Source organism: Nomascus leucogenys, chromosome 14, assembly GCF_006542625.1.
Source record: "Nomascus leucogenys isolate Asia chromosome 14, Asia_NLE_v1, whole genome shotgun sequence".
NCBI classification, from domain to species: Eukaryota; Metazoa; Chordata; class Mammalia; order Primates; family Hylobatidae; genus Nomascus; species Nomascus leucogenys.
Genome location: NC_044394.1, coordinates 42,310,218 through 42,326,011, shown reverse-complemented (window position 1 = coordinate 42,326,011; position 15,794 = coordinate 42,310,218). Strand labels below are relative to the sequence as shown.

At 51.5% G+C, this 15,794-nt stretch overlaps 1 protein-coding gene across 1 annotated transcript; it reads right to left on the bottom strand.

Annotated features, from left to right (window-relative positions):
- Positions 1–1,320: 1,320 nt before the first annotated feature.
- Positions 1,321–8,280, bottom strand: LOC100598322. The gene is made up of 6 exons (XM_030827368.1): positions 8,172–8,280; positions 7,720–7,812; positions 7,472–7,512; positions 7,240–7,300; positions 2,158–2,280; positions 1,321–1,422 (listed from the first exon to the last, which is right to left on the bottom strand). The coding sequence occupies exons 1-6, from the start codon at positions 8,263–8,265 to the stop codon at positions 1,397–1,399; spliced, it is 438 nt and encodes a 145-aa protein (XP_030683228.1). The 5' UTR covers positions 8,266–8,280; the 3' UTR covers positions 1,321–1,396.
- Between the last annotated feature and the right edge of the window lie 7,514 nt (positions 8,281–15,794).

The window sequence follows — 15,794 nt, the reverse complement described above, 5'->3', positions numbered from 1 at the left end:
TGGCCCACCTGAGAGCTTGGAAACACACCTATGCCCCAGACCACTGCAATCGCAATCTCCAGTTAGCCCCGGCCACCACAGTGAACTGCCTAAGTGCCCCAGATGACTGAGTCACAAGCCAGGGCTGGGAGGCACTTCACGAAAGGCGGCCTTCTCTAGACAAGGCTGGACACACCCCGGCAGGGCCTGTCTCCTAGGAGCTGGGATGAAACCCCCGGACGACGTGCTGGGAACAAAGAAAACCCACGTGGTAAAGGCTGCTCTTCCTTGGGAATCTGCAAATGTTTACAGAACGGGGAAGGCTGAGAGCCGCTCACGGTGCGGCACCTGGGCCTGAGGGCTGGCGTTACCTACCCTCTCCCGGAGGAAACAAGACCCACGACCAGACTCACAACCACCTCACACCCTCACAATCCTTACAGAATATTCAAAGACTGGCACTTCAACCTTACAACCTGAGCGCGTTTAAACGCCTAACACAATACCAAGCACACTGTATACCACACTTTTAAAAGGTAGAGAGCTTACAAAAACAAGAAACACTACCTTGGGCACCAAGACAGGTTTTATGATGCCGGTCATTTCCAGGGGTGCTGTCCGCTATGGCACAGCACCACCTGGTGGCCACCCCAACCCACGCACGCCCCCCTCCACAATCCCAGCACCCTGACAGCAAGCCAATGAAAGAGGTGTTAATATGGCTATTTTCCAACTGAGGAAACAGGCAAAAGTGTAGTCTTTTCTCCAAGTCAGTCAAGTTAGCGAGTGGTAGATGTGCTATACCTTGTTGCACCCATTTTGGGACCTGTTTGAATGGCATGCCCCACCACCGCTCCCACATCTGCCAGTTATGTTTAACCCCACGTGCTACTTCCACCATGGCCTCCCCACATCTTATTTTCAAACTCGGGCTGAAAACAGATGGCCTCATTCGCCCACTGAGACCATGCTCAAGATTAGGGATGCGCTGGGCACGGAGATTCATGCCTGTAATTCCAGCACTATGGGAGGCTGAGGCAGGCAGTGAAACCCTGTCTCTACTAAAAATACAAAAATTAGCCAGACTTGGTGACGTGTGCCTGTAATCCCAGCTACTCGGGAGGCTGAGGCAGGAGAATCACTTGAACCCAGCAGATGGAAGTGGTAGTGAGCTGAGATCGCACCACTGTGCTGCAGGCTGAGCTGCAGAGCAAGACTCCGTCTCAAAAAAAAAAAAAAACCAAAAACAAAACCCAACAAACAAAAAAACAAAGATGCAGGAAGGAAGCAACAGGACCCGCGTCCTGTTCCCATCAGAAGCCACTACCAGGTAGCATTTTTCCCTTTCCCATCCGCAAAGACTAAAGACACTTAGGATTTTTAGTATTTTAACACAGTTCCAATCAGTGTGTCTGGTTCATTTCAGTTCCTTCACTGCCAAACCTAGAGGGAAAGAGACAAAAGCCATCCAGAAGACACATCTGAGTTGCTACTGCTTGTCTAGATTTTGTACTTAAGCTAAAGAGAGCACACAAGGTTCAGAAATTAGATCCACCAGCGAAGTTTCGGTTAAAATATTTAGTGTTTGATAAAAAGACTTGGTCTATTATATTCGATAAAAAGACTTGGTCTATTATATTCCATCTGTTCCCCTGTAAAAAATGGGGACTATCAGTACTAGCACCAAACTTGAAGGGTCATGAACAGGATTAAAAGAGCTCTAACCAATTGAACAATGAGAACTCATGGACACAGGAAGGGGAACATCACACTCCGGGGACTGTTGTGGGGTTGGGGGAGGGGGGAGGGACAGCATTAGGAGATATACCTAATGGTAAATGACGAGTTAATGGGTGCAGGAAATCAACATGGCACATGGATACATATGTAACAAACCTGCACATTGTGCACATGTACCCTAAAACCTAAAGTATAATAATAAAAAAATAAATAAATAAATAAATGAGCTCTAACCTCTCTTCTGGCTAAGGAAATGATTTCTGGTACTGTATATAGCCTGAGAATCACAACTATTCCTCACACTCCCAACAGCAAGAGCAGATTCTTAGACCATAAAACGGGCTCTGAAATCAGAGATTCAAAACAAGATACAACAGGGCCACACACAGCAACCTTCCAAACCCCACCCACCCCTGAAGTGACTTCAGGCTCACTCACCAGGGGGCAGGGACTGCTTCAGTTTCTCTGCCTTCTCTTTGTCAGTGATGACCAGGGTGTAAAGGTATCTGCTGCATCGAACTTTAAACTTCACATTGTCCTTATTTTTCTTGATCTTGACAGCTACCGGAGACCAGAATCAGGAATTAAATTGTATTCCAGAAAACAGATGTGACACAGTCCATGTGCAAATACACTCAAGCAGTAAGCAGCATGCAGGAGATAGTCAGCACCCACCTCCAGTACCGTCCCTCTGCGCAAACAGAAAACACTATTACCCGTTCCTCTAACTTGTGACTTTTATTGGGTACACTGAACACAACATTGAGGAATATCCTCTATCAACCTTATTATCTTTCTTATTTCTACTTTCTTTTTTGAGACAGTCTCGGTCTGTTGCCAGGCTGGAGCGTAGTGGCGCAATCTTGGCTCCCTGCAACCTCCGCCTCCCAGGTTCAAGCGATTCTCCTGCCTAAACCTCCTGGAGTAGCTGGGATTACAGGCGCGCACCACCACAATCAGCTAATTTTTTGTATTTTTAGTAGAGATGGGGTTTCACCATGTTGGCTAGGATTGTCTTGATCTCTGGACCTCGTGATCCGCTGGCCTCAGGATCCAAAAATGCTGGGATTCCAGGCATGAGCCACCACGCCTGGCCTATTATCTTTTTTAAAAGGGATGGAAGAAGTGATAAAGTAAGGAGAAGGGCTCTCTGCTGGGACTGAGCGCTTTTCAGCATTCCACTCTCGGAAATCACGTCTCCGCATGTGAGAGGACATTCTGGGCCAGTAAGAGCTCGTTCTTCAGGATGCCTCCAGCCACTGCACACAACATGCACCCAGGCTTTTCCTTGAATTTATGTGGAATCCATTTTCTTGGTTCTTTCCTGCTGCCAAGTTCTATCTCAGGATCACAGCTCAGATAAGACACAGCTAACATGTACCTCAAATTCAGCTGTGTGGAGTTTGAATTGTGCACCACTCTGGTTATGTACTAGCAGTATCAATGCATTGCCATCTGGCTGCTGTGAGATAACCCCTTCCCAGTAGTTACCACTCCATGTACTCATTGAATGCCTTGTTCCAACTCTTTAAAAACTGCTCAGAGATACTCCCAGGATTTGTTATAATAGCAGTGATGTGCCAATCAAGAAGCAGGTGGCTGAGGGCTAAACATGGGCTCTAAGGCTTCAACGCAAGCACCTGGCCAGACGCAGCACACAGCACTTAACCTGGCAGATGCAGCACAAGATGATCTTGTCCTCACAATTCCGCAACTCCATTTCTGCCAGTAACTGCTATAGGAATGGGGTACATCAGAGGCAGCACTGTGACGCAGAGCCTGCCCAAAGCACAGGCTGCCTGGACTCTTGTTCTTAATACATCCAGACACCTGGATATTCATCCAAACTAACCCATTTCAGTGTAACACTGCCCCTAGCAGCTGAACTAAGCTGAACACCACTTGTAAAGACATATGGAGCTCTTCAAAATGTTTATTCAGTTGGGCGTGGTGGCTCATGCCTGTAATCCCAGCACTTTGGGAGGCTGAGGTGGGCCGATCACCTGAGGTCAGGAGTTCGAGACCAGCCTGACCAACATGGAGAAACCCCGTCTCTCCTAAAAATACAAAAATTAGCTGGGCACCTGTAATCCCAGCTACTCAGGAGGCTGAGGCAGGAAAACATGGGAGGCAGAGTTTGCAGTGAGCCAAGATTCTGCCACTGCACTCCAGCCTGGGCAGTAAGAGCGAAACTCCATCTCAAAAAAAAAAAAAAAAGTTTACTCAACATTGCCGTATGTGCAGCAGTTCCATTTCTAGGTATATACCCCAAAGAACAGATAGCAACCACAGAAATATTTGCACACCCATGTTCAGAGCATTATTCACAACAGCGGAAATGTAAAAGCAACACAATGTCCATCAATAGACGAATAAACAAACCGTGGCCTACCCACACAATGGAAAACTCTGGTCTGGGTGTGGTGGCTCATGCCTGTAACCTCAGCACTTTGGAAGGCTAAGGTGGGAGGATTGCTTGAGGCCAGGAGCTGGAGACCAGCCTGGCCAACATAGATCCCGTCTCTAAAAAAACAAAAATTAGCCAGGTGTGGTGGCGCGTGCCCGTAGTCCCAGAGACTCTGGAAGCTAAGGTGGGAGGATCACTCGCACCCAGGAGATCAAGGATGTAGTGAGCCATGATCACACCACTGCACTCCAGCCTGGGCAGGAGTGAGACCCTGTTTGAAAAAAGCAAATTCCGGGCCGGGCACCGTGGCTCACGCCTGTAATCCCAGCACTTTGGGATGCCAAGGCAGGTGGATCATAAGGTCAGGAGATAGAGACCATCCTGGCTCACTCGGTGAAACCCCGTCTTTACTTAAAAAAAAAAAAAAAAAAAAAAAAAAATTAGCCCGGCATGGTGACAGGTGCCTGTAATCCCAGCTACTCAGGAGGCTGAAGCAGGAGAATGGCATGAACCTGGGAGGCGGAGCTTACAGTGAGCTGAGATTCCACCACTGCACTCCAGCCTGGGCAAGAGTGACACTCCCTCTCAAAAAAAAGAAAAAATAAAAAGGCAATTCTGACACATGCTTGAGGACGTTTGAAGAGAAGCCAGTCACAAAAGGTCAAATATGCAATAGCAGACCCACTTGTATGGGGTAACCAGAGCAGTCACATTAAGGGACAAATTGGAAGGTGGTTGCCAGGGGCTGGGGAAGAATGGGGAGCTGGTGTTTAACAGAGGGAGTTTCAGTTTGGGAAGATAAAGTTCTGGAGATGGGTGGTGATGGTGGCAGCTGCTCAACAATGTGAATTTACTGAATGCCACTGAACTGTACAATTATGCTTTGTTGCCCAGCCTGGAGTGCAGGAGCATAACCATGGCTCACCACAGCCTCAATTTCCTGGGTTCAAGCAATCCTACCTCAGCCTCCTGAGTAGCTAGGACCACGGGCACATGCCCAGCTAACTTTTTTCTTTTGTAGAGACAGGGTCTCACTATGATGCCCAGGCTAGTCTCATCCATCTGCCTCAGTCTCCCAAAGTGCTGGAATTACAGATGGGAACGACCACACCCAGTGTAAATGGTAAATTTTATGCTACGCTTATTACACATTAAAAATTAATGCAACAATTTTAAAAAGCTTTTTCAACAAACAGCTACTGACATTATACTATCCCCAGGGGACTGTGACCGCTACCTTTAAAGCCACATCATCTAAAATCAAGATTCCCAATTTTTGAGACAGTCTCGCTCTGTCACCCAGGCTGGAGTGCAGTGAGACAATCTCAGCTCACTGCAACCTCCGCCTCCTCGGTTCAACTGATTCTCCCGCCTCAGCCTCCTGAGTAGCTGGGACTGCAGGTGTGTGCCACCATGCCCGGCTAATATTTTTATTTTTAGTAGAAACAGGGTTTTGCCATGTCACCCAGGTTGGTCTTGAACTCCTGGTTCAAGCGATCTGCCCGCTTTGGCCTCCCAAAGTGCTGGAATTATAGGCATGAGCCACCACACCCGGACCACCACCCTTTTAAAACACAATCAAAGGGTGGTGTCATGTTTAACTTGCTGAGAAGGGTAAGTTACCTGCTGGTAGAGTTGGGCTTCGAACTAGGCAGTGACCCCATATGGTCTGAAATAAAACTGACCTGATAACCTCATCTCTTTACACAAAACCCTGGCAGACAGACATCATTCCCACCAGATGCTATTTGTTCCCACAGGTGGTCACTACCTCAAAGGTGACAGCCTGTTTTGGGTAATGGGGACACAAATATGACCCCCATCTCTGCCTACCCCCAACTCACTGAAAGACTCTCCCTGTACACCAACCACCGTCTGACACCATCGCTGGCACAGAGCATTAGAGATGGCTGGTGTCTTAGCCCACCTTAACAGACCTGTCCCATGCAATCCCACTTCCACATGTGACCTGATTCTACTTCATGCAGCTGAAAAAAGATGACTCTGGGTTAAAGTAACAACATAACTCAAGACCTAGCTTGTATCAAACACAAGCCCCCAAATCTCCTTCAAGTATCACAAAGGGGTAACACAACTACCTCTCACGCTTGGTGTAAAAATTTAAGTAACTGGGCAGCAGAGATTGGTACCTATCCATCGAAAACCTGCTGTTCAAGGTTTTTCATTAATCACCTTCTTTCCCCTGTATGTACAAGCTGGGAAACATACCTATGACAGTCCAGCTTAAACTTTGTGACTTTACAATGATGGTAATGCGAATATACATTCAGTAGAAACCCTGCTTCAAATTTTGATCTTGGCGGGGCACAGTGGCTCACGCCTGTAATCCCAGCATTTTGGGAGGCGGAGACAGGTGGATCATCTGAGGTTAGGAGTTTGAGACCAGCCTGGCCAACATGGTGAAACTCTGTCTCTACCAAAAACACAAAAATTAGCCAGGCATGGTGGCGCGCCCAGCTACTCTGAGGCAGGGGGATCGCTTGAACCTGGGAGGCGGTAATTGCAGTGAGCCAAGATCGCACCACTGCAATCCAGCCTGGGCGACAGAGTCAGACTGTCTCAAGGAAAAAAAAAAAAAATTTTTTTTTAAATATTTTTCTTGGCTAGATAGGTATACCTTCTGACACTGGCCAGCGACCACAGGATCACAAGGTAAATGACTATACTGCAGTGTGCCGTCCTCAATACACTACATGCAAATATCCGGCACTTTATTACAAAATGGGTTTTATGTTAAGATTTTGCACAACTGCAGAGAACCTAAACTCAGTGTTTATGGGACGTGTGTCTGGAGGCTTTCGCGCAGTGGAGACTCCGTTCCGAGAATTTTCTGTATTATACAAAAGAAAACAACACAGGGCAGCCCCTGAAATGCTCGCGATTAGCTAAAGATAGTCCTAGAAATTCCAGGGCCTCAACGTGCCCCACACAAATCTTTCTCATGGGAAATAGGATGAACCACTGCTCCCAGAGGGCCAGGCACACACCCAGACGGCCTAACTCGTCTCCTGTCTGACATTCCAGGTAAGATGCTCCCGGAGCGGTGCCAGGGTAGGCACCGCTCATCTTGAGCTTTCGGAGCAACTACTTACATTTGGCATCCTTTCGTCGGGCTGTGAGCAGGACGTCCTTAATTTCTTCAATTTTCCGAGGCTGCAACACAAAGGAAGTGGGTAAACAGACAGCAAAGAAACACGTCTTTCGGCGATGGTCCAGTCCACCAGCTCTTCCCGGCCTCCGGAGATCCTTGGGAGGCTCTCTCGCCCTCGCCCCGGGGCCCCACGAGCCCACCCCGGGAAGGCATCAGGCAGGGACCGTACTCACCATGGCGACGAGGCGCGCTGGGCGCTGGCGCGGACCGGGACCTGCGGGAAACAGTCCTCGGCGTTAACACGGCGCGGGGGCTGGCAGCGAACCCCGTTTTCCCGCTCTCCCCCGAAATATCGGCCCCATCGCACTCCCCTTCTCCTCCCCAACACCCTCCACGCGGACCTGGAGTCCCCAAATTTCACCTGGCCGTGGATTGCCCCAGATTACCGTTCTCACCCTCGTATCACCCTAGAGATACTCACAGTAAGCGGCAACCGGGAAAATGGACGAAAAAGAACGAGACTTCCGTTTCCGGGCAGTTAAACCCTCCCAACGGAGGAAACTGGATACGGTGCCTGCTGAGGGTCAAGACTCATGTAGGCGTTCGCACTTCCAATTTCAGCAGCCCTGCCCCTTTGTGGTCGAAGTCAACAGTGCAGCTCCAAGAATGGAATGGACCATCCTGGCTGCCGCCCTCCCTCCGCCTCCCTCCTCCTGCTCCTCCCCATCCCTTCCTCCTATGACCCCCGCCTCTTCCCCATCCACCCCTTCCTGTCTTGCCCCGCAACCCCCAAACCCCAACCTGCCTTTGCTAGGTTTTAGCTCAGATTCAGTTTGAAGAACTAACGCTTATTCTCCACGGCTTTCATTGAACCTGCGCACGGGCATCTACACAGAAAATTCTTCATTTAATGGCAGGGACCCTCATGTGCACCTTGTAGAACCTCTTGTTCTGGCGCCTCACGTTTTCTTCCGGTCTCTTTTTTGGGACCTGAATCATGACCAGGGCCCTGGGCTCTTCTTTCCATAAGAGGGAGTGTTCCTGCCGGCTGCTTCCAATTCCCTTAGGAATGGGTGTACAATGAAAGCAAGTTAAGGCCGGGCGCGGTGGCTCACGCCTGTAACCCCAGCACTGGGGGAGGCCGAGGCGGGCGGATCGCTTGAGGCCAGGAGTTCGAGACCAGCCTGGGCAACCTAGTAAGACCCCCCCCCGCCCGCGCCATCCCTAGCAATAACAATAATAATAATAATAATAATAATAATAATGCTTCCAACAGCTCTCGCAGGGCTGCCCCTGGCTAAGTGTCTCATCCCTAGGGCTGACAGTGTAGCAGCGGGAGTGCTCCTGCTCTTGCCAGGTCTCACGACCGCCCCGCAGGGGAGAGGTGGACTCAGGACTTGAACCCCTGCTGGGCAGATCCCCCAGCCCAGGCTCCGGCCACTTCTTGGGGAGGCTTGGGAAGCCCGGGGAGGGCAGCGTTCCTTTCTCCCCCATAACATCCTTTAGGTTAGGCTCTGAGCAACCTGTGGTTATCAATTTTATTTTTATCTTCCACTTTTATTTTATTTCCAACCTCTCTACAAATGTCTATATTTTATCATATTTGTTTCCCCCAAATTTAATAACCACACTGCTTTGTGCTTTGTGCTTATTATTACAGAGTGGCCCTTCTGAAGGGAAAGAGCACTTTGCCACGAGCTTTACTTAGAACTTATTTAACTTCCCTTCCTTTCTTCCTCCCTCCTGCCCTTCCGTTAACAAGCTCAGGCTGAGCACGTTCCTGGGGGTGCTGGAGATACAGGAACCAATAGACCTTGCTGCAGAGAGATCACAAAATCCTGTAATAGCACTGAAGAGTCTTTTAAAAAAGCTGAACGATGTCTCTGCAACTGTAAATGTGTTGGGGTTCTAACAGTGGGAAAGGTTAATTGGCAGAAGCCTAATTTTAGATGTCTGAAGGTCGGATCTGATCTGAGAAGCAGGAGTGCTTCAGCTCTGACCTGAGAAGGACTTTCCCATACCTCAGAGCCCAGCTTTGCCAGCCCTTCCCATCTCAGGCGATGCCTTTCTGGTCTTTTCTACTCCACTGCTCCTCCATAAGCAACCACCCTTTCAGCCAAGCCGAGGGGCACTTTCGGGCACTTTCCGCCCTCCAGGTATTTGCTCTGCTGTCCACTCTGATGCCAAGTGCCACTGGTCCTTCCGAGCTCAGCTCCTGCCTCCCCTTTTTCAGGCAGGACCCTTCACCCTTGACTTATGTCGCTTGCCACTCATGCAGTGGTTCCTCGCAATCACTTCTCCGTAGGCTGCGTGGAGGTGTTTAACTTTTCATACATGCGTACCACTCTTTTTATTTTTAATTTTTAAAAACTTTTTTAGAGACACGGTCTCCCTAGGTTGCCCAGGCTGGTCTCGAACTCCTGGGCTCAAGGGATCCTCCTGCCTCGGCCTCCCAAAGTGCTAGGATTACAGGTGTGAGCCACTACGCCCCACCTTACCACTTTTCCTTGAAGGCAAGGACAGGGCTCAGCATTCTGTCTATAACTCACGAAGTGCAGTACCCATCTGCACAGTAAGTGCTCAATGCTAACATTGCAGGATGATCCGGCTGGATGCGGCATCTGAGATCACTCATCATATGAAGGGGTGGTGGATGGAGGGAGGAATTCAGGGAGAGCTAGAAGGAGACACTGATGTGCCTGAAGCAGTGCCTGGCATGTAGTAGGTCCAAAAACTATTTGTTGAATGAATGAATGGTGCTTCTCGCCTCCCTGCGGGCCCGACAGGACAAGGACAGGGATAGAAGGAGGAGCTGCACCACCCTTTTGTCAGCGATCCCAGGGAGACAGATGTTCACCCTCTTGAGTTGTATAATTTAAGGGACCATAGATGTGTAGTAGCAAAACACAATGGCAAATTTGTTCAAGTACCAAAGACCTCCAGCTCCCCAAGGGGGAGAAATAGCAAAATAAGCTGCAGCTACTAAAAGTGAGGCAAGGCGCCCAGAGGGCATGCTTCCCTGCTCCATGGGAAGATGAGCCCCAAATGTCCTGGAGTGGCCGGGGACTGTCAGAGACCAAGGAGGGCAGAGTCCTGGCCCTGAGTGCCGCAGCCTGAGACCTTGAGCGGATGCTGACCTGGACATGAGCCTCCCTGGTGACTCCCATATACACATGAAACGAAACTCTCCAGGGCCCGGGGTGGATCCTGCAGGAGAGGAAAGCCCCGGACTCGAGGGCAGGATGGCCCAGGCTGCCTGTTATGGTCACTCTGGCCATTGGTAAGCTGGAATGTCCAATGCTGGCAGCTGCGGGATGGTGAGGGCTATTGCTGTTGTCAAGAGGTGGTGGGGAGGGTCTCAAGCAGTGTGTTGCAGCATGGCTGGAGGCTGGAGAGGCACAGAGGGCATGTCCGGAGCTACACGACACAATCCAACCCTTTTCCCTCCTTCCCTTCCCTCACTCTGCTGGCTCTGGGCAGAGAGGGCCTCAGAAGGCACAGGGCCTCCCCTCCTGCCTCCAGCAGCCCCACTCTGGCCACCTCTGAAGGCCAAATGATTTAGAGTTCTCTCTTCAGTTTTCAGGGACAATTGGAAAGAGGACCAGGATCGGTCAAAAAAACCCCAATGCCCCAGCTTGTAGGTGGGCAGAGGGCTGGCACGGCACATGGCTGGGAAGACCTCCCAACCTCCAGGATTTTCTCCCATTCAATCCATTCCATTCACTTGGTGAACGTCGACTGAGCTTCTACTCTAAAGCAGGCACTGGGCTTGGCTTGGGAATAAGCAGAATGCGGTTCCTGCTCCAAACACTCATCACTGCTGGGATCCCATAACAAGCTGTGGAGGATGCCCAGAGGCTAGGGGTCTAATTCCTCCTGAGGGAGTCCTGGAAGGCTTCACGGAGGAGGGGACACAGTGTGCTGCCTCCGAGAGGGGTGCGCAGCAGCTTGCCAGGAGAAGGACTTCCAGACAGAAGGAGGGAGGGAGCTGACGTCAGCCCAGGGTCAGGAGAATGCGGGGTGTTTCTGAGAATGAGTGGGAAGTTCAGTGTGGCAGAGGTAAGGAGGGTCTGGGGCAGGGGGTCGGGGAGAAGAGGCTGGAGGGGGAGTTGGGCTGGAGTCCAGGGCCTTCAGGAGTTCCCCTTCCAGCCTCACTTATGCCCTCTGTGGTCATCGTCACCGAAGGGCCCATCCTTGGGGTCCACAGCACCTCCTTCACTGCCCAGCGGTGATCTTCCGAGCCTTGGTTTCCTGGTTTCTAAAGCTCTGTGTGTGTGTGCGTGCACGTGTGTGTATGTTTTGGGGGTGGGAGTGTGTGTGCTGTCGCCTCTCTCCCGCCTCGCAGGGTTGCAGCGAACCTTGGATGGGGTAATTCGCAAAGCTCCAACCCGCACCTCTCAGGCAAGGTCCGCCCTGGGTGCTGTGTCCACTGGCGGCCGCACGGGGGCGCTGAGGCCGCGGCTGGAAACGGAATAGCCCCTTCTGCGCGACTCCTGGGAGCTCAGGCGGAGAGACATGTACATAAATTATCGGGAATATTTGTATACGATTTCATACCTGGTGGAGTGCTTTCATATCCACCATCTCATTTAATCTCCAAGAGGCCCCCAAGAGGCCCCTGCCTTTGGCTGCCGGCAGGGCTGGCTTTTAAACCATCTGGGAAGGGAGTTGTTTATTAAACCTTAAAGGTTGTCAGCAGGCCCGGGACTCTGGTCCCTGGCACTGAACTCATTTACCTGGGAAAGGATGGGGAGTGGGGTGGGGGGGTGAGTTGGTGCTTTATTTGTTTATTTTTTTGAGGCAGAGCCTTGCTCTCTTGCCCAGGCTGGAGTGCAGAGGTGCAATCGCTGCTCACTGCAGCCTCGACCTCTTGGGCCCAAGTGATCCTCCTGCCTCAGCCTCCCAAGTAGCTGGGACCACAGGCAAGTGGTCTTATTTTCTTTCTTTCTTTCTTTCTTTCTTTCTTTCTTTCTTTCTTTCTTTCTTTCTTTCTTTCTTTCCTTCCTTCTTTCTTTCTTTCCTTCCTTCCTTCTTTCTTTCTTTCCTTCTTTCTTTCTTTTCTTTCACTCTTTTTTTTAGAAATGGGGTCCCCTATGTTGCCCAGGCTGGTCTCTAAGACCTGGCCTCAAACGATCCTCCTGCCTTGGCCTCCCAAAGTACTGGGATTACAGGCATGCACCACTCTACCTGGCCCACTGGTGTTCTTTTGGAAACCGAAGATGGTGAGTTTAAAGGGATGCTGGTTACTCACTCTCCCCCGGCCCCCAAAGAGTCTGTGAGTCCCTGAGAGGTAGACAGGTTTAACATTCTCCCTGCTGCTGAGCTAGAAGCCACGAAGCAAGGCCAGGCAGACTGGAACAGGGGTTCTCACGCCCCACATGGTTGACCTTTGTGGAAGGGTCACTTTCACTTTCTGTTTAGGGGCTGGGGCTCTTCTGAGCCTTGTGAGGATCCCAGGCCCTTATCTGGTTAATGCTGGACCCTCACAATTGTGAGAAATGAAAATGTCTCTAGACATTGCCAAATATCCCCGGGGAAAAGCAGGGCAATGCCACTTGTGGTTGAGAGCCGCTTGACTAGAAGGCCAAAACCACGAGGACATTCTTTGTCATAATGGATATCTCTGTTCTGTGCCTATGGCCAGGTAACTCATGGGCTCAGGCTACTGTCTTATTTGCACCTAGCCTAGGATTTCAAAGCTTTTCTGTGGATGCTCTGAGGAGGACCACCCTGGGTGCTGCCTCTGCCTGGGCTCTGCGGGTGGCAAGGCGGGGTGCAGTCGGCTCTAGTTACCAGGAGCCTCGTCCCTACTCTGGGAGGCAAGGCAGCTGATGTCAGCCCAGAGCGGGTGGGGACACCTTTTCCAGTGGGAAGCCTCGGGATGGGGTGGGGAGCTGGGATGGGAGAAGGGAGGAGAGGGATGGGAGAAGGGAGGAGAGGCATGGGGCCCGTCTTTAAGGTGTCTCTAGGTACCTAAGTGGTGAAGATGTAGAAATAAGATCCTGTCCCTGTTCTCATCTCAAGGGACACACAGACTAGTAAGGGAGGCAGTGATGCGGTTGGGCCCTAGATGTAGGAAGTGTTTGGAATTGTGGGACCAGATGGAGGCCATGGGGGTCTGATACAGGCTGGGGAAGGGGTGATACAGGCCAGGAAAGTCCTCCAGGAGTAACATCGATGGTGATTCACAAAGAAGAGTAGAATATTGCTTTGTCCTGAAAACCCAACACATCCAGAGGAGCCTGCTAGAACGTGCAAACCCTCGTAGCAAATAAGTTCCAGGGTGACAAGAATGAAAGAACCATCAGATTGAGTGGTATCAATCCAGGTGGTCTTCCTGGAGGAGGCAGTATGATAGGGTGGGAGGAAAACTCTTCCTGGAAGCAGGTAGTCTTAGATTCAAATTCAGTGTCTGGCTGGGAGAATTCGAATGAGTCTTCTGAGAGCTCTGAGCCTCAGTTTCTGTTGAGTATTAATTCCTGCTAGGATCCAGGCCACTGCGGCCAGTTGTGTGCAGCCTGCACAACTGTCTGCAGCTGCCCTGCTTATGAGAAACCAGAAGGCACCAAGAACAGAAAAATGCTTAGCCTAGCAGCCGGCTCTGTGGCTGTTAATTGAATATGAGTCCCATACAAGGGTTGCCAATGGATTTGGAGGAAAAAACCTGTAACCTGGAGGAAGCGTGGGCTGGAGCGGCGAGGAGCCCTCCTTGCCCAGACCTGTGAGGCAGGGGAAGGCCACCCCGAAAGCCCCGCACCATCTCCTCCACGGGTGGCAGAGTCAGTTTTGACAGATGACACCTCCCCAGCTCCCCTGCTTTTCCCTACTGGCCCCTTTCACTCCAAGAGCTGCTTCCTGGGTGTCCAATCTGCTAGCACAGAAAGGACAGATGAGGCCTCATCTACCAACAGCGAGGAAAATAACACTGAGGCAGAGGAGAATGCATTTTCAGCATGAGGGACAGGCACCCTTCCTACAGATCAACATGTGCCAGGGTGAGGGGACATCAGAGTGAGAAAAAAGGGCACAGACCCTTCAAAGAGGGCTGGCCTATCGGCTTGTATATATCTTGCATTATGCGGTGGGAGAGAGGAAATCAACAGAGCTGTCAGCTGCTTCATGCATTCAGCCTCGCAGACGTCTCCTCCTCGGGATGCTCCAGACAGATGCTTCAAATTAAAAACCAGGGAGAGGGCTGCTGGGGGTGCTGGGAGACAAACACCCTGACAGGCCAGAGGGAAAGGAGGGAAGCCACTGAGGATCTGGGGAAATTAAAGTCCATAAATCACGAGCGTTCCGGGCGTGAATGACACAAGCGTCTTAGCAGTAGTGCTGGACGGGTTGTAGGTCCTTCTGCCAGGCAGAGTCCCCCAGGGGAAGGCTGGTGACCCAGTGGGTGGGCTTCTCTCCCCCAGGCTCGGACCCCCTGCAGGAGAGAGGGGAAGGCGGGGCAGACCTCTGGCCTTGCTGATGTTAGTGCTGGGATGGAGGGTGTGGGTGTGGGCTGGGCTGGGGCATGGCGTGGGGGCACAGGGTGAAATGGAGGTGATCTCATTACCCGGGTTGTGTGGGTGGAGTGTCCTTTGGGTGGGCGCAGGTGGGGGGTTTAGCACTTTGCTCCCTGGTAACTGCTCCTGGGAAGCTCTGGTGTCTGAAGGCTGAAGCCGTGTCCCTGACCCGCTCCCTGGGCTGCAAGAGTGGACCCCATGGAGAGCCCCGCAGCCTGCGCTCAGTCAGCCCTGCCTGCCTCTCCTCTGCCTCCCGCTGCTGCCTGTCTGCTCCTCCCGCTCTCCCTGTCTATGAGCCCGTCCTGCCCGCTGGGCACCTGCTCTTCCCTCTGCCACAGAAGCTCTTGCCTTCTGCCCCTCTTATTTTGCAGTGGAGCCCCCAGGTGCTGCTTTGTTCCCTTATTTCTTTTTTCTTTTCTTTTTTTTGCTGGAGTTTCAGTCTCATTGCCCAGTCTAGAGTGCAATGGCATGATCTCGGCTCACTGCAAGCTCTGCCTCCTGGGTTCAAGCGGTTCTCCTGCCACAGCCTCCTAATCAGCTGGGATTACAGGCACTCGCCACCATGCCCAGATAATTTTGTATTTTTAATAGAGACGGGGTTTTGCCATGTTGGCCAGGCTGGTCTGGAACTCCTGACCTCAGGTGATCTGCCCACCTCAGCCTCTCAAAGTGCTGGGATTACAGGCATGAGCCAACGCGCCTGACCTCCTACTTTGCTCCCTCCTTCCAGCCGTGGGCCAGTGGCCCTTTTGAGGAGGCCTGAGTGATCATGGGTCCCCTCTGTGTCCTGCCCAGGGCTGGCCAGCCTGGTTTGGGGTATGGGAGAGCTGGTGCAGAGGCTCGGGAGGGAAATATTCGAGGGGGAGAAGGGCTGAGTAACTGTCCCTGTCCCCCCGAGATAACTTTGTGCCGCCCTCACCCTGGGCTCATCTGTCCACGGGGGCCCAACAGAGAAGAAAACCAGAGAAGAAACAGCCGGGAGAGGAGGGGCTGCTTCCCCCAAATGCTGTTCGCCCCCCACCTGAGGAATCCTTCAAGGTCCTAACAG

Bases quoted from the DNA above. Each gene is read 5' to 3' on its own strand.
- LOC100598322 (XM_030827368.1), bottom strand. From the start codon at position 8,265: ATGGAAAGAAGAGCCCAGGGCCCTGGTCATGATTCAGGTCCCAAAAAA. The intron at 2,281-7,239 runs GTAAGTAGTTGC...GGTCTCCGGTAG, and splicing joins CCGACGAAAGGATGCCAAAT to CTGTCAAGATCAAGAAAAAT. The intron at 1,423-2,157 runs GTGAGTGAGCCT...CTTTCCCTCTAG, and splicing joins GAAGCAGTCCCTGCCCCCTG to GTTTGGCAGTGAAGGAACTG.